General features: G+C 45.3%; 2 protein-coding genes across 4 annotated transcripts in view; one reads left to right on the forward strand and one right to left on the reverse strand.

The window, feature by feature from the left end:
* Positions 1-24,449, forward strand: part of Erich1 (glutamate-rich 1) — a gene marked incomplete at its 5' end in the record, with an annotated part of 52,793,804 nt that overhangs the window by 45,144,825 nt on the left and 7,624,530 nt on the right.
* Zmat4 (zinc finger, matrin type 4) overlaps positions 10,015-24,449 on the reverse strand; it is a 430,441-nt gene continuing 416,006 nt past the window's right edge. For all 4 annotated transcript variants that reach the window (XM_087589121.1, XM_087589122.1, XM_087589120.1 and 1 more), the window contains 1 exon segment: positions 10,015-13,313. In XM_087589121.1, coding sequence (XP_087445247.1) covers positions 13,298-13,313 — 16 coding nt within the window. In that variant the 3' untranslated portion in view covers positions 10,015-13,297.

A 24,449-nucleotide genomic window follows, 5' to 3' on the forward strand; every position in this document is an offset into this window, starting at 1 on the left:
TATTGCATACATGATACATAACTTTCTAAAAACGTGTGACAAACTCTTTGTTGCACCCCTAGAGAATGACTCGATTTCATCTCTTTCCTCCTACTTTTGGGGGATGGAGTTCAGAAGGAGATGAGAATATCTTGTAGATCTGGTAAAGCCTTGAGATATTGACTCATGTTGATGGCTTGAACTGGCCTGGGATATTTCACAAACAAGCAGAGGAAATTGACATGACAAGTTGTTCTCGGTGAAATGCAGGCTCTTAATCAAACAGACAGCACCTCATCTCTGAGCTCACGAGTCTCATGCTGCCGTACAATTCCATTCGTCCCTGGGCACAATAAGCAGCCACACTTTTTTTATTTACATAAGTTCAAATACCAATTATGTGATTATCAAATGTGTTTCTAATGAAGGCTTTAAGTTTGTGACAAGCACAGCTTTCTCCTTACTCGAGATCCTTTCTGTACTGTTTCTTAGCTCCCAGAAAGACCTCTAGCGATGGCTTGTGTGGACAGGACTGGCTTTGCTTTTTGGTCCTTGGGGATGACAGAATGACCCAAGTTCATGCTGACTGGCACTTAATCAAAGTGCCTACCCTATCCTCTCCACTGTTGCCCAGTACCCCTATTCTCTTCAACAATCTATGCTAGAGCTTTGTCAGCGATTGGCTTCACTGAGGCAGACACAGCGTGCAGTTCCTGTGGATTCCCTCCTGGATTCTCAGTGCTAAGGCTGACCTGCTAATTGGCTATCAGACGAGACAGAAACCTGCCACTCATCCTGCCAAGAGACCCACAGGCAGGGTAATGGAAGTCTCAGGACCAAATTCTGAATCATGCGGAAAAATTCAAAACATAGGGCAGCCTCCAAGTCTGTCCTAGGACTTGGGGGATATTTAGGAGAGTTGGTTCCAGTCTTCGGGTGCCTACTCTGAGGTGCTTGTCTGGCTGGCTGTGACATGCAATCCCTGGATATACTGGGGCTCTTGCCTTTGCTCCCCATCTGTCAGTCTGGGGCCAGCAATTCACAGCAACTCAGTTCCTAATGCCTATTTCAGAGTTCTAGATGAATGCCTTTTTTAAGTGCAAATGACAGTAAGGCCATTGCAGGAGCACTCCCTATTGAAGATGGCTCTTTTGAGTCCCCTCTCTGCATTCTACATCTCTTAGAAACCTCTTTCCATCACCTTCTGACCTGCCCCTTCTTTATTTCAACACCACCGACTTGAGACCCTGTCCACTGGATCGGTCCCTTTACCTTATTCACTTGAAATTCACTCAATCTTTTGGAAACGGATCAACAGCCTGTCTAGCCATCTGTGCTATGGCAAGCCCTTTCCCCTTGGCCAGTATCCTTAGCATTTCCCTAGACTGAATTACTTCCACATCCTTTGACATCGCTATCGGGGCCTCTAAGTCTCTCTTCCGGAGGGTCCATAAGCTGGGACAAGCTTTACCAGCCCGAGACTTCAAGGCAATAAGCTTCCATGGAAGACCAGTGGAGGCCGATGATCAGCTGACTTCCTCTATCTTTCTGGTCCTACGAGGTCCTGTTCTGCAGGGGGTTCACAAAAGAAAGAGGTGGAAGAGTTGGTCTCTTGAGAGGAGAGGCCCATGGTGTGGGTTTTTCTGATCCTCAGAATAGGCAGAAAGATGGCTTCAAAGGAATGGACCAGAATGGGACATTAGGGAACACCGATGCGACCCCATATATTACAGACAGGAAACTGCCTCTCCAGATGCCTTGGGATTGGTAGTGAGTCTGGAACTGGTGCCTGAGTCTTTCACATCCCCTTGAGAAAAACTTGGAAGCCTTATGCAAACTGTGTGTCCGTCTGCAGCCTGGGAGTCAAGACAAAGTAATTTCTCGATTTCACCCCTATAGACCAACACCAAGCTGCTAAACAAACCTTTGATGACTCACAGTTTCCTTTTCCCCAGAGCCCAATTTGGACAGACCCTCCTTTGCCAGTTCTGCCCTGTCGTCTCCCGATCAATGGCACGGGTTCATCCAGCCAAACTGTTTCCAGAATCCAGTGCACCTCGGCCAACGCTCCCTGGAAGCAGAATTAGCAGTGTTCTTTGCAATTCTGTGGAACGGTGCTGTTGGACACACCAGTGTGGTGATGGTAGCTCACCAGCCTTGTCATTTTAGAAGCAAATTAGCTTCCTTAAAGCATCCACTTCCCAAAGACTCTCTGCTCCACAGAACCGGTCATTTCCAACTATGAGGAACAGGAAAAAAAAAATAGCATCCTAACTAAGTGAGACAAAGGATTTTTTAAAAAGTGTTTTTCAGGCCTTGTATTTAAATAAGGGTCTTTTAACCATAAAACTCAGGGCATGCTCACAGGACTGCAGTATGGCCAAATATTCAGGTATACTCTCATTATTTACACCCACATCTTAACAACCATAATCACGAGGGAGTTTTCCCCCCTGTGGTGCTCGTGCAGCAGGGTAGGCTGCCCCTGCCCTATTCGTTTCAGTGATGTGCTTTAAGAACATTGTTCCCTTTGTGCAATCCAACACCAAGCAGGAGCTTTGGCCTGACTCTGCTCAAGGGCAAGTCTGATGTAGATGGGTCATTGGAGGAGCACAATCATGCAGGCACTGTGCTCAGGGCTATAAAAACAATGCCTTCCTCTGGCCCTGTTCTAATATGAGATCTACCAGCTTCTACTCTTTCTTAGCAACATTTCCTAGCATTCCTGAGCCCAGGCTAAAGAAATGATCCTCATTTCTTGTCCTAGGCTCTCTGGCCTTGCTGTTTCTTTACGACTTTGGGGCCACTGGGGTTTGCCAGAGCATTTTGTTAGGACTGCACGTGCAGAAGCAGGGGGTAATGGGATCCTTCTTGTTAGCCACCGAGGACAGATACATGCCCTGTTGTTGCTGACACCTAGGCTGCAGGATGTGGTCTGTTAAAAAACAGGGAGAAAAATTTTTCCTCTGTTGCTCTTGGACTACACACTGGTCTTATCCTGGATTCAGGATGCTCTCTTTGTGAGAGCTGTTAACATTCTTCTCTGTCACTGCCAGCTGAAGCTAGGGGCACTTTCGACAGTTATCGAGCCCCAAAATGAAAGAGTAAATGAGTGAGAGACCATACAATATACCCAGGAGTGGCGATGGCATTCGGGCATCACCCTTCTGCTACTGAGAGCATGGAAAACAAGGAATCTCGGGAGTCTTTGCAGATTCCAAGTCTTAACAGCTTGCTCTTCTGGGCAGTCATGGCACAAGAGCTTAATGGTGCAGATGACACCAGTGTTCCCCTCACGAGATCCAACTGGACTCCTGGGTTGCTTTAATTCACATCGCTGCTGCTTCATTTCAGTATTGTAATAAAAGTGCACTCACTTTAATATTCTACTGAGTTCAGCTTTTGTAGAACGGCCAACCCCATCCGTTGCCCACCATTTTCCCACAAAAATCAAACCGGGAGGGAAATTTCCTAGAAGCTCATTTTTACCTACTGCCAAGCACTGCTAAAAACCATGGTCTCCTAAGTCCCTGCTCTCTTCTTGTCGGCACCTTCACTGCCCTCAGGCGCAAGCAGCATTTTAAAGTGTGCTCAGGGTTATGACTGTGGATGATTAATCTCTTCAGACCCCGAGCCAGGGAAACTGACTTTCTGTGGTTATGAGAATCGATTCCAGGGTCCTGCGCAATGCTGAGGAGAGGTTCTACTTTGGACCTGACTTTTAAAACCAAGTGCACTGTGGGTCACACAAACACGTGTCTTCTTTGTTCCTGCCACAGGCTGGACTGTCAAGACCACATCAGAGCATGAGGAGAGCACGTTCAGCTGGAAGGTCTGGTGGAAATGCAGAACAGCTGGCACAGAGGAGTTGCCAAGAGAACCAGAGACTGCCCTGCCTTTCTAGCGAGGCATCCGTGGGAAACAGTTAGGCCACGGAGCCTGTGGATGTGGTTTCAGAAAGAATCGAGAAGTGGGGATCTGGCCTAAAAGCCAGAGTTCTATTGAAGGCCTCTGAGAGCTGACCATGTAGATCATGTATCTGTGTGGACAGTGAGGCACATCAGGCACTCTGGGTAGGAGGGCCGAAATCTACCCCAAGTCCAAGGTCTCACACATCTCTGACTTGTATTGTGTCCTCAAGGAGACTGAGCAGAAGTCACCAGATACCAACTCTATAGGAATTCATTTGCCTTCCAACTGTAATGAAGACCTGGCCGTGTCCCAACCCCATGCCCTCCTCTTTGACATCCATAAATGTGGAGAACTCTATGAATAAGGTGACCTCTGACAGAGGCACAGGCTTCTAATCAGGGACAGTAAAGCAAAGCTGAGGTGCTAAAGCCCTAACTTACTTGGAGAGCTGGGCTCTCAGATGTTCACACGCATCTGCCAGCAGCCAGGCTCGGAGAGTGGGGCTCCTGTGCGGTGAGCAGATTTATGTAGTGGGTTTGTCTCAACTCACAAAGTTTGTGACTCAGCAATGTCTGCCTGACATTTATTACACTCAAGCAGACTGGCAGCCGTAAATTCAGCTTTACGTCCGCAGTTAAATGCCTCCTATCATGAGACAAAGGAATAAAAAGGAATAAAGGGGGCACAGCCCACAGCTGTGCTACTTTTCTTGTGGCTTACCAAAAAACGTCATAAAAATAACAAAAGGTCATGCTGTAGTAGGCTCACCTGAATAAGCCTAGGCGTGCATATAGGCATCAGAGACACATGCTATGGGAAGCTACGGGGAAGCTACATGTCTATCCTGTGTTGGAGCAAGGTGGTGTCCTGAGGAGTTGCTCTGAGAACCGAATGGCTTCCCTTAGCTCCCTGTGTGATGTTTCTGTACTGGTTAAGAGCCCAGCAGGCAGATAGAGCCTAGGCACAGAGAGATGTGGTTTGTGGTAGTTTCTATGACCCTTATAGACTCAGAGGGAATGGTGTTACTGGAGATGTGGCCTTTCTGGAGTAGGAGTGGTCTTGTTGGAGGAAGTGTTTCAGTCTTCTTCCGGTTGCCTACCAATCCAAAGGCAGAACATGCAGCTCCAGCAATCATGTCTGCTTGCATGCTGCCATGCTTCCTGCCATGAGAATGGATTAAACCTCTGAATCTGTAAGCCAGCCCCAGTTAAATGCTTTCCTTTATAAGAGTTGCCACGGTCATGGTGTCTCTTCACAGCAATGAAACCCTAACAAAGACAAGGCAGAAGGAGCAGGGGTGCGTAGCCTGGATAGAGGCTGTGCTAAAGAACAGAGGACCAGGGACAGATAAAGGTTCCTCTCTGTAATTTACAGTGACAGCTTCTGGGGCACCTTGCTTTCTGTTTCTTTGGGAAGCTCTTCCCTAAGGGAGTTGTTCACGCAATCACACTCGCCAGTGGATGCTTAAACTTCATCCCATGTTTTAAGAATGAGCATGTTCAGAATGTGGATGCGGGACAAGATAGGTTTAAAGATCAGTTTCAGCTGTCCGTTATACTGGGCATCTATTAGTTGTATGGTCACGAAGAAAGATCGTCTATAGAAAAATTCCAAATCTATCAGCAGCAAAATCAAGCTAAGAGTATATAGCTCAGTGATAGAGGCTTGCCTGGCTTCCCAATGATCCAGGCTACCCCTCCAGAACAGCACATCACCACCCTCACCACCACCACCACCACCACCACCACTGAAATCTCCTCCTTTTAGGCTGCAGGGCTCACCATTTAAACACCATGGTATAATTCTAGCACTTAGGAAGCTGAGGCAAGAGGATGGGATGTATGGCTAACCTCAGCTACAAACTCTAAAGCAACACTAGTGACAATGACGATACTGGACCTCTCTCTAAATGCTGAGTAACTGAAGCTCAGGAAAAAAAAAATTACATAATGTATCCAAGACGAAAACAAAGCATTGGCAGAATGCTACTCTGGCTCTCCACTTAACCAACTCCCTATCATTTCCCTATAGTGTATGCTTTTCTCGTGTTTAATAACTAGTTGCTAAATTAGTAAATCTGTGTGTCCTAGTTTGGTCTCTGCTGCTGTGATTAAGCATTCTAACCAAAAGCAACTCGGGGCAAAGGGCTTTTGGCTAACAGCTTATAGTCCATCATTGAGGAAAGCTAAGAATGTAGAGGTAGGAATTGAAGCAGAGACAACAGAGGGGTGCTGCTCCCTCTGCTCCACTGTCTTCATTATACAGCTCAACCCTACCTGCATAGGGGTGGCACCATGCCAGGTGGACTAGTCTTCCCTTCAATTAGCAATCAAGAAAATGGCACACAGACCTGCACCCAGGACAATCTGCTAGAAGCGAATCTCTACTTGTGGTCTCTTCTTCCCAGGTGTGTCAAGCTGATAGCCGAGATTAGTCTTCACCCAGAGTTACACAGAGCACACACACACACACATACACACACACACACACACACACACACACACGCACACACACACATACACACACACAAACACACAGACAACACAGCACATGAATACACACATATACATAACACAGCTTAGATACATACACACACAACGCAACACACAGACACATACACATACAACACAGCACACACAGACACACACACAACACAGCACACACACATGTGCATACAACACAGCAATCACACACATGTACACACAACACAGCACACACACAAAACACAGCACAGCATATACACACGTACACACACCTTTATTACTTATTATAATTTGGATCATCATCTACAAAAGAGTACAGTTTCTTAAACTTCTAACATTTTTTTTCCATCTAACGGTTCCAATTTCCCTTCTCTGGATTTTGGCTAAAGAATATAATTTCAATGGAAAAAATTGATTAGTTCTTTAAAAATCTTAGAAATAGCTGAGATAATGCCAGAAATTTCCTAAAAGAGGGAGAGTCTCTTTCTTGCACTACAGTGATGGAGAGGAACCGTGAACAGTAAGGATGCCTGACCATGAAGTAGGGAAGGGCAGTACGTAGAAAGGGGGCGGCGTTACAGTCAACAAGTAGAGAGAGGAACGATGCAACAGAGATGAAATCTCAATACTCAGTTCTTTCTCTACTAGTATGGCCAAGCACCCAATGTCTGCTTGAGCCCCAAATCCCAGGACATACCCTTTCATCCCAGAACCCCAAGAGAATTCATAGAAGACACTTGCCTAGTTTCAGAGTTAAACTCTCCAACCCAAGAGAAGTTATATAAAGATACAGAGGGTTGGCACAGGTTTATGACTGACCTTAAACAAAGAGATGATTTTTTTTAAATAAAGGATAATGAAGAATAAATATTTTTTTTTTTTGGTTCTTTTTTTCGGAGCTGGGGCCCGAACCCAGGGCCTTGCGCTTCCTAGGTAAGCGCTCTACCACTGAGCTAAATCCCCAGCCCCAAGAATAAATATTTTAAAAATTACTATGAGGGAGCAAGTGGCGACTTCATGGATTTTTAAAACATGCTTCCCAAATGGCATACATCCACTCAACACACTGGTTTTCATTTCTTGTTATCACATTTTGAGAACCAGCATTTTCTAGCTAAGTATGGTAAAAAAGAAAACAAAGGTTGAAAGGACAAGACACCCCAAACTTCTGACAATGTGGTCCTCGAGGCCTGTGGTCACGAAAGGCACATCTGTAAATGAGGAGGGAACTGGCAGAATTCATACAAGGAACCAAGACACAGGAGTGTACAGATGTCCTGAGGGCCACAGGTTAGGAACTAGAGAGTCTGACATTTTTCTTTCCATGGTGTGTTCTCCCAGAACCTGACAGTTGGGTCTATGAGTGGAAGTTTCCTTCCTTGCACACTGTCCATCCTCCATTACAACCAGCCAACGACATTATAGTTTTGATAAAACAAGTAAATATTTCTATGCCCTTGCCTACATAATATGGTATTACTAATACTCTAGTATTAGTAACTGTTCACACCCCCAATTATTAGCTTCTCAGAGACTTCTTCAAGGGGCATGAACTGAAGGACAGAGAATAGCAGCTCTTGAGATGCCCATGGTATAGTGATTGGTACTAACGTCACAGGCATGGTCAACAAATAAACCAGTTTCAGTGAACAATGAGGACAATGTTGACATGTTTGAGTATACATGACCATACCCAAAAGAACTCAAATGATCTCAAAGCGGAAGCCTTAGCCACTGCTAGGAAGGCTTGTACTTCTTGTGCTTTTACTGCCAGACATTCTACTATTTGAAGAGCAGCAACCCCTGTGGACAGTTTCCCAAGAATCTCAAAAGAGAATTATAAGGAAATCTGTTATTGTGCACGCAGTCATTTTCATATTCTTTAAGTTAAAAAAAAACAGGTGCTAGGTTTGCATTACCCCAATTCTCAGAAGCTGAGTCACCTTTAACCCTGACTGACTCTGCTGACCACAAGAGAACTTGAGCTTGGACTTGGGACAACCCCAGCTGACTCTGAGTGACAGCAGGTTGCGGATCACTTGCTAATGGCAGTGGGAAGAAAAGTGAAGTTAGATTTTTTTTCCCCTTACTCATATAATTTGAAGATTACAGAGTAAGGGTTTTAAAGGTCAGAGTGAATTACTAATTAAGTTGAAGCATTTGAAATTAGCATGTAGAACCTCTACTCATAATAACGATTAAGGAATAATTAATCATGTAGAGGAAAATGGCTGCCAAGTAGAGTCAGCAGCAAAATTACTTTTTAACTAGTTGCTATGGAGCTTCTAGATGACATCACTGGGAAACTGGATGGTCTTATTAGCTCCATTCTTTTTCTTTAGGCTGCTGGAGTTGTTGTTGTTGTTGTTGTTAAACTAAGCGCTATGAAGATAGCCCAGTCTGTAAAATGCTTGTCAGTGTACTTCCTGGACAAGCAATGGAGACCCATGTTCAGTCCCTACCTAGAACCCAGGAAGGCTGGGCATGGTGGTGGGTGCATCCTTGAAATTCCAGTGCTGTGGAGTTGGAAACAGGCAGACCCATGGGGCTCACTGGCCAAAGCAAGGTGGATGGTGGTGGAGGACATCACCCATGGTTGTCCTCTGTGTCTCTAGGCACAAGAGCCTGCATCCCCTCCCCTACTACACACACACACACACACACACACACACACACACACACCCCACACACACACACCACACCATACATCACACACACACACACACACATACACACACATATACATACCACAGACCACATACCCCACACACCACACACCACACACCACACACCCCACACACCCCACACACACACCCCACACACACCACACACACCACACACACCCCACACACACCCCACACACACCCCACACACACCACACACACACCACACACACACCACACACACACCACACACACACCACACACACACCACACACACACCACACACACCACACACACCACACACACCACACACCACACACCACACACCACACACACACACATAGCATTTGACAAGATTTCCAGACGGCATGATTCAGGCAGATGTTCACCAGTGCTAACGACCTCATAGGAACAGCTATGACTACTCTTGACCTGTTATTCCAGATGTGAAGGCACCTGCAGCAGTGGTATCAAAGACATACTCTCGAAACCACTGTAATTTTACTATAAACTACTATTAATGAGACATTTCACTTGCCATAATATCATTTCAGATACTTTGAAGGTCTATGGTGACTGCCCCTCTTAAGTATTTAAAAAGCTTTTGGGAGGCTGAGGCAGGAGATTGGCAGTTTAGGGTTAGCCTGAGCTACAGAGACCTTTTCTCAAAAAACAAACAAACAAACAAACAAACAAAAAAACAAGAAAGATATAAAAGTATAAAGATATAAAATGTAAGGTAAGTAAACCTTTGATTTTGTTTGTTGGTTGTTCTGTGATGTCTGGTGTCATATATACCAGTTTTTGGAATGTTCCCTTAGTCTATCTGCTTCTCCCAGGATGTGAGCTTCCTGCATGCTGGGATGGCAGGTGTGGCCACCACATCTGGTGTTTATATATTACACTTAAATATCACCGGGTTGATTGACTCACAAGTGAGGAAAAACATTAAGGCGGCATTTACATACAGACTCCTATTTTAATCAGTTGTTATTTATTAATCAGCTAATCCACACGACAAACCTATGAGGTAGTTTAACATGCCTTGAATATGAACAGATTCAAAACCAGAGAGGGGGAAGGGGAGAAGATCCATCCCTACAATAAATAATATGTTGGACAGACAGACTTTTCTTAATTTTATTCTTACAAAAGAAAAAAAATTCACTGGACAAGCTGATCAAGAGAAAGACAGGTATTTAGAGGGGAATGTAGTTACAACCTCGCGGTCTCTTATTGGGGTTTAGTGTCCTGGGTTTCCACTGCCTTGTCAAAATGTCTCACTGGCTTTGACAGAAAGGTGGCCTCTCTGCCTGGGGAGTTCCGCAGGAGTGTCAGCATTATATGTGGGTCCCATTGTTCTTTCTTTTTGGTACAGTTGGCCTAATAAACTTACTTCAACGGACAGCGTGAAGATCTCTGCCGTTCCCATTTGTGTGTCTCTGGCATCTAAGGGGCCAAGAAAAAAGAGCAAATCCCATTGGTCTTTCAGTCCAGCAGCAATGGATGAGAGCTTTATGGCTTCCCCCTCAGCAGAAGAAACGCTGCAGCACTTGCCGCTTAGCGAATTGCTTTATGAGCATATTTATTAGTTCACTGGACTGTGGAGACTGTACATGAGGAGAGCTCATTAATTCGGATCTCCCTATCATGGCACCCGTGGCCACTGGCACATGTTGCCAGTCTCGAGCTTCTATCGGTACTAAGAGGGAAGGACATTTCGTAAAGCAAATTCAAACTGTACGGCCAGGACTGAGGGTGATTTAGTTTTCCGAGGAATCCCACCTAAGCATGGTGTGCAGTGGTGGGGCAAATGGACGACGAATGTTGCATTTCCAAGACGATGTCACGGAATGAAAGGAGGAAGAGAAAGAGGGAGATGCCCATATCAACCTCCATGCTAGTGACTGTTCCAATGAACAGAGAAATCTCGATTTAACACCAGGCTAGTGGGCGTGACTTCTCCTCCTTAAGGCCGGAACACTGAACGCGGTTAACTGACATCACTCTGGACTCTGGAATAGCCAAGGTACTTTAGACACAGCAATATGGACAGCTCTCCTCGCTCATAGATGAGTTTTCTCTATGTTCTCCTCAGATGTTATAGAAATAGTCCCAAGTTTTTACTGTGCTCGCATTGCTCTCCACCTGGGGAGCTCCACATGAACTGGTCAGGAGACAGGGGCACAGACAAGTTTGCGCTTGCCTCTTTTCTTCCCAGCAGAATTAAGGAAGGGACCCCTGAAAAACATGTACCCTAAACCCAACTCTGATCCTGTCACAATAACTGGAAAGTACCCTAAGACTTAACTAAGCATCCAGCCACACTAAAGAAAACATGAACGGCACAGTTTCCGGAGGAAAGGTGTTTCCGGTCTGTAGCCCCCAGAACACAGTAGCATTTCTGGGGCCTTCTTGCAATTAGTAGTCTGGCCAAGTGATCCTCACAGCATGCTGGGATTCCATTCCCCTTATCTGCATGGGCATGAAAACTTGAGGACAATCAAACCAAGAAAAAGTCTGGTGGGTGTTTGTGGCAGCTTGCCAAAGAGCAATGGTATTTAGATGAGGCACTCTGAAATAATCTGATTATTGTAGCTGGAGGCTTATCTATAAAGGGCTTGGCAAAGCGTCATTGGAACGCAAAGGAAATCTATGTTCATAGGCTTTTCTATCTTAGGTCATTAAAAAAAATAAACACAACACCTCAGGGAAAGAGCTCAGGCACTAAACAGAAACAGAAAGGTTTAAAAACAAACAAACAACAAAAAATACCTCAGACTATGCTTATTTTACAGCAGAATTGACAAGTAAAGCTTTACCCCACACATTCGAAGAAAAGCTACCACGGGAGGGCTTGTAGCTCTGTTGTGTGCTTCTTTCTTAAATAGCAAAATAAAATCGTCACCACACCCCTCTTGCTCCCCACCAGCGGCATGACTGTACACGGTGTGTGACCTTCTTCTTTGCAGCCATGGTCTGGTCCCTAGGGACCGTGACCTCCTCACACAACAAAACAGGCACCTTAACAACAACACTGCATTTCCGTGTCGTTTCATTTATTGCTCACTGGCTGTCACCACCTCAGATCTCTGTGGAAAGCGTTGATGTCTGGAAAAAGTCTGACGTACGGTAGATTGGTGGTCACCAGGTATAAAGGGCTGCTCCAGCCAGCTGAGAGCCCAGGAGAGGAAGTTCTGTGTCTACCTCGCAGAGTCTGCAAGACACGGCTTCCCAACAGGATGCAGAGCAATTAGCCCTAGAGAAGGAATTTCACAGTCTCACCCAGTCTTCATCCCTTCAAAGAGCATCAGTTCTCTGGTCCATCCTCCAACCAGAGGAGTTCTGTTCAAAGTCACTGAATCCCAGCTCAGCAACAAGATGAAGAGAAGCAGGAGGAGGAAACTTCTTCAGGATTTAATCAGTCTCTCCCTCCCCCGACACACACTAAATCATTACTGCCCCAAATTAGAGCCCACAATCCAGGCCAACTTTCTAAGAATTACTTCCATCTCACTCTGGGGTTTAAAATTCTCCTTTGGATACCTTTAGAAAAGCAGTACATCAAGGTCAACCACTGTGAAGACATTTTTTACTTAATAGGATCATCATGCAGTCAAACTAATTTCTCTATGATCTGGAAGCTTGCAAGGAGAACGTGGCTTCGTCTTGAGAAGCCTTCTATCAAGGCGATCCAGAGTGAAGGTCCTTCCTCTCTGTTTCTGCCTGCTTTCACGCTCCTGGCATTTAGAGGCAAGGCTGGCTCATCGTTATATAACTTCTACAAACCACAATTTGTTGTGTTTTTGTGGTTGTCGTCACCAACTATGTTCCCCATGATAACAAAAGTATATTTGTTAATGGATCTAGGAGACTTACATGATAATCATGAAGGGTGTCACAGAATCATCGTAACTCTATGGAAATCTAGAATAAATTGGAAATTAAAATTTCCACTCTTTGTAAGTTTGAATAATGCTCTGACTAGCTGCTGTGTGTTTGCAGTTTAGAACTTGTGCTAAACATGTTATCAGAAAAGGATTCTGTTAAATCCAAGTATAATTTGCCACTAAATGAAAAGAAGAAAAAGAAATCTTATTTACTTTCAAAAATCAATACTGGTCATGTGTTAATCTAATCTGTGAATCCTTGTAAGAAATGTTCATTGCTCAAGAAAGGATCCTCTTTTTGGTTGGTGAGCAGTTCTCTACCACAGGAAGAATGCTGGAGTCTCTTCTTAGCTCTTGATTGATGCTGTCACTACTTATTCTTCAGGCTGTAAGACAAAAGGAAGACAGTAGTACCTTCTTCCATAATTATACATGTTGGCACTCCCCTCTTCTCTATCTTACCCTCCATCCCCAGTGCCATCAAATTTAAATTAAGCTGAATTTAGGTAGTGAATCGTGTGTGTGTGTGTGTGTGTGTGTGAGAGAGAGAGAGAGAGAGAGAGAGAGAGAGAGAGATACAGAGACAGAGAGACAGAGACAGAGACAGAAGATGTGTATGTGTGGGAGGTATAGTTGGTCATCAATGAGTGTCTGTGTGGTGGCCAGAGATCAGATTTGAGTTTCTCCCTTTATTTCTTCCCACTTTGTATTTATGAAACACAGTGTCTTCACTCAACATGAAACTCACCATTTTGGCTCGATTGACTGGGTGGCAGGCCCTGGGATTTAGCTGTCTCCACCCTCCCAGTGCTAGCTTTGCAAACATCCATAGCCACGCCTGGCATTTATGTGGTTGCTGGAGATTAAGAGGTCCTTGGCCTTGTATAGCAAACACTTTACCCTCTTAGCCATCTCCTCATATCCTCCATGGTGATTCTTTTAGGAGATTAAATAATTCGCATTATATGATGGCTGAATCATTCAATGCCCTTTCCATATAGTGAAAAATCTGTACTTCTACACTCTCAATTCAGACACGAGCTCCTTTTCAAATGATCTCAAGATAAAGACAACAGATAATCAAAAGATGGTTGGTTTTCGCCATAGCTTTTGTGCCACTATTATATCAGTCTATCTGTCAGTCCTTTGTAGGTCAAAGGGTTTGTAGCAGCATTAGTTACCCTTCTCCTTTGGTAGCTTGAAGAGGACTCTCTAGCACCATGAATATTAGTTAGTAGGGGTAAATCTGGTTAGACAGCAGCTTGACGTCACCATGTTTGGTTTCATAACTAAGTGTTGTCTTCAGTAGTGGTGCCTTCCCATCAGGTTGTGGAGAACCACTAAGAGCTTCGGCAATAGCCTGTAATGTTTAGGGGGTTCTATGGGACCCCTTTGGCCAAACACTCAACAAAATGTGACTCATGTGGCACTAGAACTGTAACTTGGTAAGATGTCTGGTTGGGGCACTGTCTGTCCTATTGTATCTAAGGCATACTCCGAGAGGCAACCTATAATCTGACAATGATAAAGTAACCAAGAACTTGAAATGGCATTGTTCATGATGGGCTTACAGGAAAACCCAGTATTATTCTGTTGAAGGAACACAGCAATAAGATGACTCTTAATGGCATACTACTCTACACACAGAGATCAGTACCTTGCTCAGCTTACGCCAGAGAAGCCTGTCCTTACAGTGAGTGAGAATTAACAGAAACCCACAACTGGGAAATAGGCAGAATGAGAGCCTTTGAGGCACTTGGTCCTAAATGGGATACCATTTTCTAGTCTTTCCACTGAAGGCTCAGGGACCTACGTGGAAGAGGAACCAGGGGTGATGGATGACTCCAGGAAACTGTCTTCCAAATCCACCGGGACTGATGCACATGACCTTCCAGAGACTGTAGCAGCCTGTACAAGATCCGCACAGGTTCAAGCCAGATGAGGTCCCAGCATTGAGAGGTGGAAATAGACATGGGACCCCACCCCTTCTAAGAAGTTGTGTGATACCAGCTCTTCTGCTTTGGTCTTTCCTGCCTATTAGTTCTTTTCTTTTTTCTTTCTTTCTTTCTTTCTTTTTTTTTCCTGGAGCTGGGGACCGAACCCAGGGCCTTGCGCTTGTTAGGCAAGCGCTCTACCACTGAGCTAAATCCCCAACCCCCTGCCTATTAGTTCTAACACTCTTTCTGCTCCATTTTTACACAATGGTTCTTGAGCTTTGGGGAGGAGGTGTGACCATAGATGTCCCAATGGTGATTGGGCACTCACTCTACCATCATTTATTCCTTGCACTTTGGCCAGTTGTGAGCTTTTGTACTAACCAACATCTCCTGCACAAAGAAATGTCTCTGACAAGACATGAGAACTCTATTGCACTACAGATAAAGATCCATGGATTTAGAGGGTAGTTTCATACAATGATCATTTAGAAAACAACACTTGTAGGTCTTACTAGGGCCTGTGATCTCACCAGTCATGGTTTCGTGACCAACTTTGCAGCAGCAGGCATGAGTTTCCTCCCGTGGCCTGGCCCTTACAGCCTGGTAGAAAGCAGATGGTTACCCCTCTAACAACTATTGCACCTATGAACATAGCTCCTCATACTGGTTATTATTGCAATAAACAGGGTTCGCAGGAAGGTAATGCCGTTTGGGTTACCGCACAGCAGCCTGGATAGCATCTTGCAGTACTGACAAGCAAATGTCTTGATGGTAATCTAATGAACGAATGTTCAACCGCTACAGATTAAAAAAAAATCCACTCAGATCTGAAACATCACTTTCCAAGAAAAATGCTGTTGTAGAAGATTATTAGTATCTTGTGAGGATTTGAGCACTGCTAGTATAGAGCAAACCACATGAAACTAGAGACTCTCTACTTCTTTTCTTCTTCTTAATGGTTTTGAAATTTTGCCTTGAGGTGACCTGGAAACCACAGTCATTTCTTAAAAATAGTTGGTTCTGAAAAGAGAAAACCCTGTTTTTAAAAACCTTGCATTCGGTTTCTGCCATCATCAGTTCATGACCTAAGGAAATTGTAGTGTCCTTGTCGACAGCATGAATTAATGGGACACAAAGGCCAAAAGTTCATCCTGAGCAGACAAGTATAATTACATAATCTTTGGGGAGGAACACTTTTCAAATGAAAATGGGTCTGGATCATGCATCCATGGGTACCAGTGAGGAGACCATGGGTACCAGTGAGGAGACCATGGGTACCAGTGAGGAGACCATGGGTACCAGTGAGGAGACCATGCACATCCGTGGCTGGGCAGTTCTTAATCCTGGTTGCACCACTCTTATAACAAAGATGAGGAGGGATTTTGTTTTAACTTATAGTGAGAATGGTATAGTAAGGATTTAATTTCACAACAAGGAAAAATATCATTCTGTTCCCTTTATAGTCAGAATAATTATTCAGGTCCTTTCTGAGCACAGAGAAGTAATGACAAATTAAAGCGTCTTTCGGTTCCATATAGCTTTTATAATTATTCTCCTGTTGCTGGTATCCTTGCTGAAATGGCTCCTTCATATTTTACGCAGCACCCCATCTGATACAAAGAACATGGAAATTTTTTACTGCTATTAATAAATATGGAGCCATCCAATCCAAGCAGAAAATTCTTTTTCATCTGAGAGATAAGCTGCATAATTCATATATTTTCAGAAATTTCTTAAAATAGAAAATTGAAGGAAAGCGTAGGAAGGAGAATTCATTACATTGTTTCTATTTATGTGGAGGGCTGGTGTTCTAGTTTGCTGTCGGTTGCTATGATAAACACTATGATGAAAAGCAAAGGGTTTAATTGAATCATATAAGTTAACATCTATCACTAGGGAAGCTACGTCAGCAGCCTGGAGCAGACACTGCAGTAGCGACCATGGAGGAGGGCTGCTGACTGGTTCGCATCCAGGATCACATTGAACTCCCTTTTCTTTATACAACCTCGGCCTGCCTGCTTAGGGATGGCACTGCCCACAGGAGCTAGCCCTCTTCCATCAATGACTAACCAAGAAAATTCATCACAGACATGATCACGGGCCAGGCCAACTTCTTCACCTGAAGGTCTCTCTCTCTTCCCAGGTGTGTTAGCAAGTCAGGTTAGCAACCAAGATTGGTCATCGCAGTGGTCTCATGGTCTGTCTTCAATGGGATCAAATTGGAAGAGAGAATTCAGTCTCATTCTGCGCATGTCAATCGCAAAGCTCACTTTCCTCACGATGAACGCGCACAATAAACAGGATAAGCATTCGACCTTCCCATTTTCTACCTTTAGGGGAATACTAGACACAGAGGAATACTTTTCTTGGGATCTTGAATGAAATGGAATCACTGACAAAGGTTGCATTTGTACATCTTACAAAAGAATTCTCCATGTGAGAAAACTGTGGAGTTACACACAACTCCTGTGAATTCTGGCTCCTATGGCAGCCACAGCCCTGCAGGGGATATGATGGCCTTTGGAAGAAGCCAGATGAGATCCTGCCTCAGGCTCAGGTAAACACAAGCACATCAGCTCAAGCACCTCAGCTCTTTCTACTCCTGCCTGGTGCTGCACGCTAGCTCCAAAAGATTCAAAAAGTAGGTTGTGTCCCCCAAACCAGATCACAGACAGACATCTCCATGTGGCAACATAAGAACCACTGAAAAATGATCCCACCTTTGAAAATGACCAGAAATGTCTGCATGTAGTCTTCCTGTGATTAGATAAGCATGCATATTTGAACGGGGTTATTAGAGGGAAATGCAATGACCCATTTCCCCCCCCACACACACTAAATTTCAACTGTCCCATAAATAAGCTAAAACACAAAGCAGAACACCGCTATTGTCTGCTCTCATACAGCTGAGCTTCTGACAGTAAACAGTGATCAAGTGCCACCAGAGGTCATGATTCCCATGAAATGACACAGGCAGAAGCGCCAAGGCAAAGAGGAGTCGTATTCTTAGATTTTCTCCACTACAGTCATGATTTTTAACTTACTTGGCTGCCAAGCTGTCCAGGAGGCTGAGGCCAGAGAAATCACAAGTTTAAGGTCCTGTACAATGTGAGTTCAAGGTCGGCCAGAGCGACTTAGTGAGGTGCTAGCTCAAGATAAAAAGTCAGAAAGCCAACAGAGGGCTAATGAGATAGCTCGGCGCTACACTTGCCTAGCATGGGTTATGTCTACCATTCAATCCTAGTACCCAAAACTGCTCAACTATCGACATTCCTAAAAGTACACGGTGGCCAAAGACTTACTACCTTTGCCCAACTTTCTCAGATGGTACAGTGAAAAACCTAGTTAAATTATATTTTTCAAGAGTACATTCTGTCTATTCTTCCTTTCTTGCATTCCCTAACGTCAAGACAGGATTCAAGGCTTTGTCCTTAGGGTCCTTTTCCCTTTCTGCCACCAATCAATTACAGACCCGTTGGCTTCCTACTTCACTCCACATCCAATATTGTCTCAGCATCACAGAACCATAGCCTGTTCCAGAATGGGAAAGCATAATCCCATCCCATGGAACAGAAAGGACACTGTAACTGTTGGTATTCTGTCTAAACTCCACCCCTACAGTTATCTGGCAACAGCCAGGCAGGCCTGACTCTAAATGGGGCTGCTTGTCCCCTCCTCATTCTCTGTCTCCTCTGCTTCTCTGTTCACTTGCTCTTGCCCACTTCCCTTTTGTCCCTTCTCTCCCCATTCCCCTCCCCCCTTCCCTCCATGTTCTCATGACTGGCCTGTATTCCTCTCCTCTTCTACTCTTCTTCTCTCCTTAAACCTTTCCATGTGGAACCACGTTGGTTTGGTGTGGTCTGTCTGGACACAAGCTGAGATTTAAACCCCAACAGTAACACTAGAAGTTGCCTCCTGACTCTGGACCACCTCATGTCAATCATACCCTGGGGTAACTCCTCCCCATCCTGATATTGGAGATTGCCTGAGGTCCCCACCCCTGCCATGTTCTCTGCAATATCTGTTTGCACAGGTTGCTCTTCCTGCCTGTAATATGATCCCCCCCTGTTTACTTGTCTGGCTGCTCTCATCTTTAAAAGGGACCATGCTTTCCCCACATGATCCTCACCTGGATCCAACCTGACACTACCAAATGTAATTGGCTCTTTTCAATAGCTTGGGAGAAAACAGACAAGCTCCAGGAGGTCACAGGTGATTTCTGTGCGTATGAAAGCAGACGATCAAAGGACGCCCTGCTCCTGAGGAGGGTGGCTATCTGGAGAGTGAAGGGTTCAGGAAATAGTGGAGAGTGGAGAAAGAGAAGTGGGGAGAAGAAGATGATTCCGTGCTTTTACATTGCTACCGCCCAATAATGCTCGAATCTTAAATGTGGTCCTCTTAATGAATGGAGTATCTGCAGCGCTCAATTTTAGTTGTGCTCTGTGCAGTCTGGTTGTTAGAGGGCATGGAGAGAAGGACTCAAATATATGAGGGAGAAAGAAAGATGCAGGCAAACACGGACAGTGTGAGTTACAAGTGTAGCCGGGCCTCGGAAGCTGCAGGGACAAGACCCGGCTGACTCAGAAGGCCTGAGAGCAGACAGGGCTCAGTTGGCATCAGATAAGCACAAGACAAATGTATTCAAATTTACCCTGGGAAAACAAATCCCATAAATTTATAGCCCATGGGACTGGGAAGTAATTTCTGAAAATTCGGTTATCATGAACAGAAATCATGAACAGTCCAAAGTATGGGCTATTTATAAGGAATTCAGATACGCAGCTTCCTAATGCTCACAGACTGGCCCAATTGACAAAAAAGGGGGATTTGTAATTAACTTACCAAAGCACCTAAAAAAAAAAGCCTCCTTTGCTTATATAAAATTTGCATTGTTTATATGGAAATGCACGCTCCTGGTGTGTTTAGAATAGTTGATTCCCTTAAGAAGGCAAACATTCGCTTTATAATCCTGTTTACACTATTCATTTGCTTGGCAAAACATTTTCCCCCACAAACATCTCAAAATAATAAAATGTCAGAGCCAGAGGGACCCCAGGGATTATCTAAGGAAACCCAGTACCAGTGCTTTACGAATGCAAAACCTGACAGAGCCCCTAACACAGAGAGACCTTCATGCTTGCTGTTTCTGAGACCCTCCCAGCCAAGCTCCTCCTCCTGGGTGACTCTCCATTTGAGAGGTTTTAGCTTTATGCAAACAAAGCAAGAAGTTCCCAAAACCCTAAGGTTTGAGGCACCAGCAGCTGGATAGGTGGGGTGGGCAGAGACGTGTTCCTCTTTCACACTACTCAGACCATCAACAAATGGTTACATCATGATATCAGGAGGCCCTTGAGGTAACCCAGGAGAGCAACTAGGACAAGACTCCAAGCCCAGGGAAATGGTAAAGGAAGAGGAGGCTTAAGGAGGTTGGAGGAGAGAACATGGTTGCTAAGACTCATAAATGAGCCTGAACTTAACAGGTTGTGAGTGGAAAGAGAGGAACAAGTCTTCTCAGGGAAGGCTAAACCCCAGACCTCGTCTTCCGTGCCTGTCATTTGACTGGTTCCCATTTGTATCCAAGCAAAACTAATCAAAAGCCTATCTCTTTGCTGGATGCTGAGATTCCTTCTCGTAAATCATTGAACTAGAGGCAGCAATGAGAACTCATAGATGTGTTGCTAATGAGAAGTTCAGGTTGGGGGAGGAGCCCCGGGGCTTACAGCTGGTGTTTGATGTGCAGGTCTGCTGAACACTGTAAAGTGTGTACCAACCCTAGGCAGTGTTAGAATTGGCTGGTGCAAGCTTAGGTCATTCTTGGAATCATCATCATCATCATCATCATCATCATCATCATCATCATCATCATCATCATCACTATTTTACTTCAGAGCCCATCATCCTGCAGCACAATCACTGAGAAGGTTCAAGGTGCTAGATCTCGAACTTCTCTGCAGGATATCGTGACAGAAACATCGTCAGAGAGAGAAGGCTTCACTTTCAAATGTCTAAACGCAAGCTTCAGCACGAGCTACCTCTGTGGCCTTGACTCAGTTTCCTGGCCCATAAAATGGGTACACTAGAGTCAGACATAGACTTCACCAGGATGCTCTGAGGACTGAGCTACTAAACAAAAGCACTATGTAGCTAGCACCCGAGAAGTGGCACTGGCTCTCCCATAAGTGCTGTTCTTTGCATTCATTATCTACGTGGGCCTCAGTTTTAGGCTGAGTCGAGTCTGAAGGGACAGGCGCAGGGACTTGAAGCAGAGCTAACTTCTTGAGACCAAAGACAGTTGAGGCTCCGTCTGCCCTGTGGGGGGATGTGATGAATGTGTCAGGAAGATGGGAGATGAGGAGGATGCTAAATGTTTGACGGGTATGAGACACTACTCTTGCTGAAGAAGGCTTCACCCCCACTGCAGTATCCACAGCTGCGTGTGGCTATCGAAGAACAAAGCAATTTAAGCCAAAGACTACCAAACGTGTGTCGGCCCTGATGTCAGCTGCATTTCATGTGTCCACAGCGGCACCCAGCTCTTGGTACCATGCTGGGGAGTAGACCCAAACCCTCCACATCAGCACAGAGTTTTCTAAGGACAGAGCTGGGCTGGGGGGCCACCAAACGTCACTTCATCACTTCAATTAGATATGCTTTGCAGCCTAAACCACAGTGCTGCCTTTCTTAGATTTACAGCTATGTGTGTGAGCATTTCTTCCAGGCTCTGCCCCAGTTACCTGGCAGTAGCCAGGCTTGCCTGGCTCACTATAAAAGGGGCTGCTTGCCCCTCTTCACTCTCTTCTCTCGTTCTCTTGCTCTCTTCCATCTCTGTCCCTTCTCTCCCCATCCCCACCCCACACGTTTATGGCCAGCCTCTACTCCTCTTCTCTCTCTTCTCCCCCCACCCTGGTCTGTCTCTACTACCCCCTCAACTCCCCTCCCCTTGCCCTGAATCAACTCTACTCTATACTATGTGTCTGGTACTCATGGGAGAGGAATGCCTCACCATGGGCCCGCAGAGGCACGCCCTTCCCCACCCCATACCTCGTCTCCACCAAACACATCCCCTTCTTTATAAAACACAGCGATATGGAGCGTTCATTTCTTTCTCACACATAGAAAAGGAAACGAAGAAACAGTGGGGGATTTCTGTATAGATGAACCTGCCTACCTGGCCCCCACCTCTCTCAAGTGTTTTAGTTTTCAATAGAGGAAGAGAAGTTGACACGCCTTCTGAAATAGTGTGTCCCCTGTTCAGCTCACTGTCAAACCTCCTGCAGAGCATGGCCTCTGAAAACCTGGGGGCCTGGCAATGCCGACTGATCCCTGCTGTGCTCAGGACACCAGTGGTCTGCAACAGACTGACGAGGCCCTGCCCGACACTGGCCTGGGACAGAGTAGATTAAATCTGCAGAGGCCGAGGACAGAGCTGGGAAGAGTGAGTTTGGGTAGCAGAGTTCTGATGGGAGGATGGTGGTAACTGTCCTTGGGAAGAAAGTGTGAGCGAGTTATATCTGAGAGAAGAACGGGGCCCGTGCCATCCTGCTGGCAGAGACAGGGTGCCAAGCTGGGATGCAGAGAGATACAGCAAGGAGGTCAGAGAGAAGCTGAGACTCTACACCCCTGTAGTAGACCCTGGTATGAAGCCTCGTACCCCAGCTGCCTGGCTAGTGCTAGCATAATGATGTAGATTTTTTAGAACACATTTTGCCAATAATTAGATCGAACTCCTCAAAGTTGACGTAGGCACTCACTTCCTGTGTTGCAGAGAGAGGATGACCATGCAAAAATCTCCCATAAAATGGCTGTTCCGCAATGGCATTGTATCTCCCTGTGCCTCAGCCTCCTTATCTGTTCAGTAACTAGAAAGATGAACCATTCCAGAGTTCCCCTATCTCTCCACATACCGACATCCTGTGGTTTTCACAAGGGCAGTGCAATAGAGACAAACCCAACCTGTCTGCTATTTGGTTCCAAGTTCACCAATTTTCAGTGAGTCTCACCGAAAATGACCACATATACCAAGACAGCAAATCCACAGAGTAAATCCTGCACCAACTTTCTTTCCATCCAGCATCATGGCTCACAAGCTAAGCAGCGCTAGCTACAATACAGCAGCAACCTTCAGCTGACATGTATATCTTTATATCCACCACCCAAAGCTGCTGGCATGTCTGATAAAAAGAGCCCAACTTTCTCTTAGACATGGACAGAGAGTCGAGAGGAAGACAGTGAGATCACAGCGCATGTCTGAGAGCCTGTGGTCCGCTGTCAACATTTCTTCAGCTCAACCAGATCAGGACCAAAACAAAAGAAAGTGCATCCTACAGAGGTCTATAGTGTTTCTGGTAGGTGAACTTAGCCTTTCAAATGACTATCCCTGCCTCCTGCCTCCTGTCTCCTGCCTCCTGTCTCCTGCCTCCTGTCTCAGGAAGACATGCGGGGCATAGACTGTCACCTGACACTTTCTGTATCTGGTGGCAACAGCAAATTGTTTCAGCTCTCCGAGTTGCAGTTCCACAGTCTCTAAAATGGGTACACAACATACACATAAGACATTAATGACGACCAAACAAAATAATTAAGTGAGAGACCTTTACAAGTGGTGAATTCACAGTGAAAACAGCTAGTGTCGTGGAAATTGTTATGTTCGAACTTCATATTATCAGACAATCACATAATTCACCCAGTAAGATGTACTTCCACATTTTAATTAAAAGCAGACAATGGGACCCACACACTCGCTAGCTAAGGAAAGAATCATCAGTCATTTTCCCTTACATGATCATTCTGTCACAACAGACTTTCAAACGTCGAAGGAGCCCCATCCCAGGTACAGAAAGCGAGATTTTCATCCACACAGCAGTGTCAGAGACTCTTGAGGAAAACGGTCTTGAATTACAAAGGGCAATGCAGCCAGAGGTGCTGTATGAAACACGGAAAGGCGGGAGGCACCGAAGGAAGGGGCGCAGATGTCTCCTGCCTCAAGACTGTCCTGACAGATGGTAAGACTTAATCATTTTATTTTATATTTGTTTCCTTGGTTGGTTTTGGGTTTTCGAGATGAGTTTCTCTGTTTTGTCCTGGCTGTCCTGGAACTCATTCTGTACACCATCAGCCTGATCTCAACCTCAGAGATCCGCCTGCCTCTGCCTCCTGCGGGCTAGGATTAAAGGCTTGCACTAAGCCAAGTCTGGAATGTGCTATCTGACTTCCATGTTCCTGGTAAGTTACGAGAGGGACACGCTGTTAAATGAAAGCTTCAGATTGAGTCTGAAACCTCCCGACAGATGCTGTTGTTCCCAGGCGTGTGCTAAGTTGGAAATGTGAAACCTACAGGAGTTGGCTGGCCGACGGAAGTGGGTCACCAAGCGTGGGCCTTTGCACGTTAGTGCAGAACACCAATTCTGGGTGTTCACTGCTGCCTGGTCTGCTATGCTGAGAACAGAGGCTCCATCCCACGAATCTGTTGCCCAGGAGAGAACTGCCCCGCCCTGCTTTCCCACCGTATACTGAATATGCTGAAACCCTGAGGTAGAAGAAATCTTTCCTCCCTTCAGATGTTTCTCTTGGGTATTTAGTCACAGC

Source organism: Rattus norvegicus, chromosome 16 (genome assembly GCF_021556685.1).
Source record: "Rattus norvegicus strain SHRSP/BbbUtx chromosome 16, alternate assembly SHRSP_T2T, whole genome shotgun sequence".
NCBI classification, from domain to species: domain Eukaryota; kingdom Metazoa; phylum Chordata; class Mammalia; order Rodentia; family Muridae; genus Rattus; species Rattus norvegicus.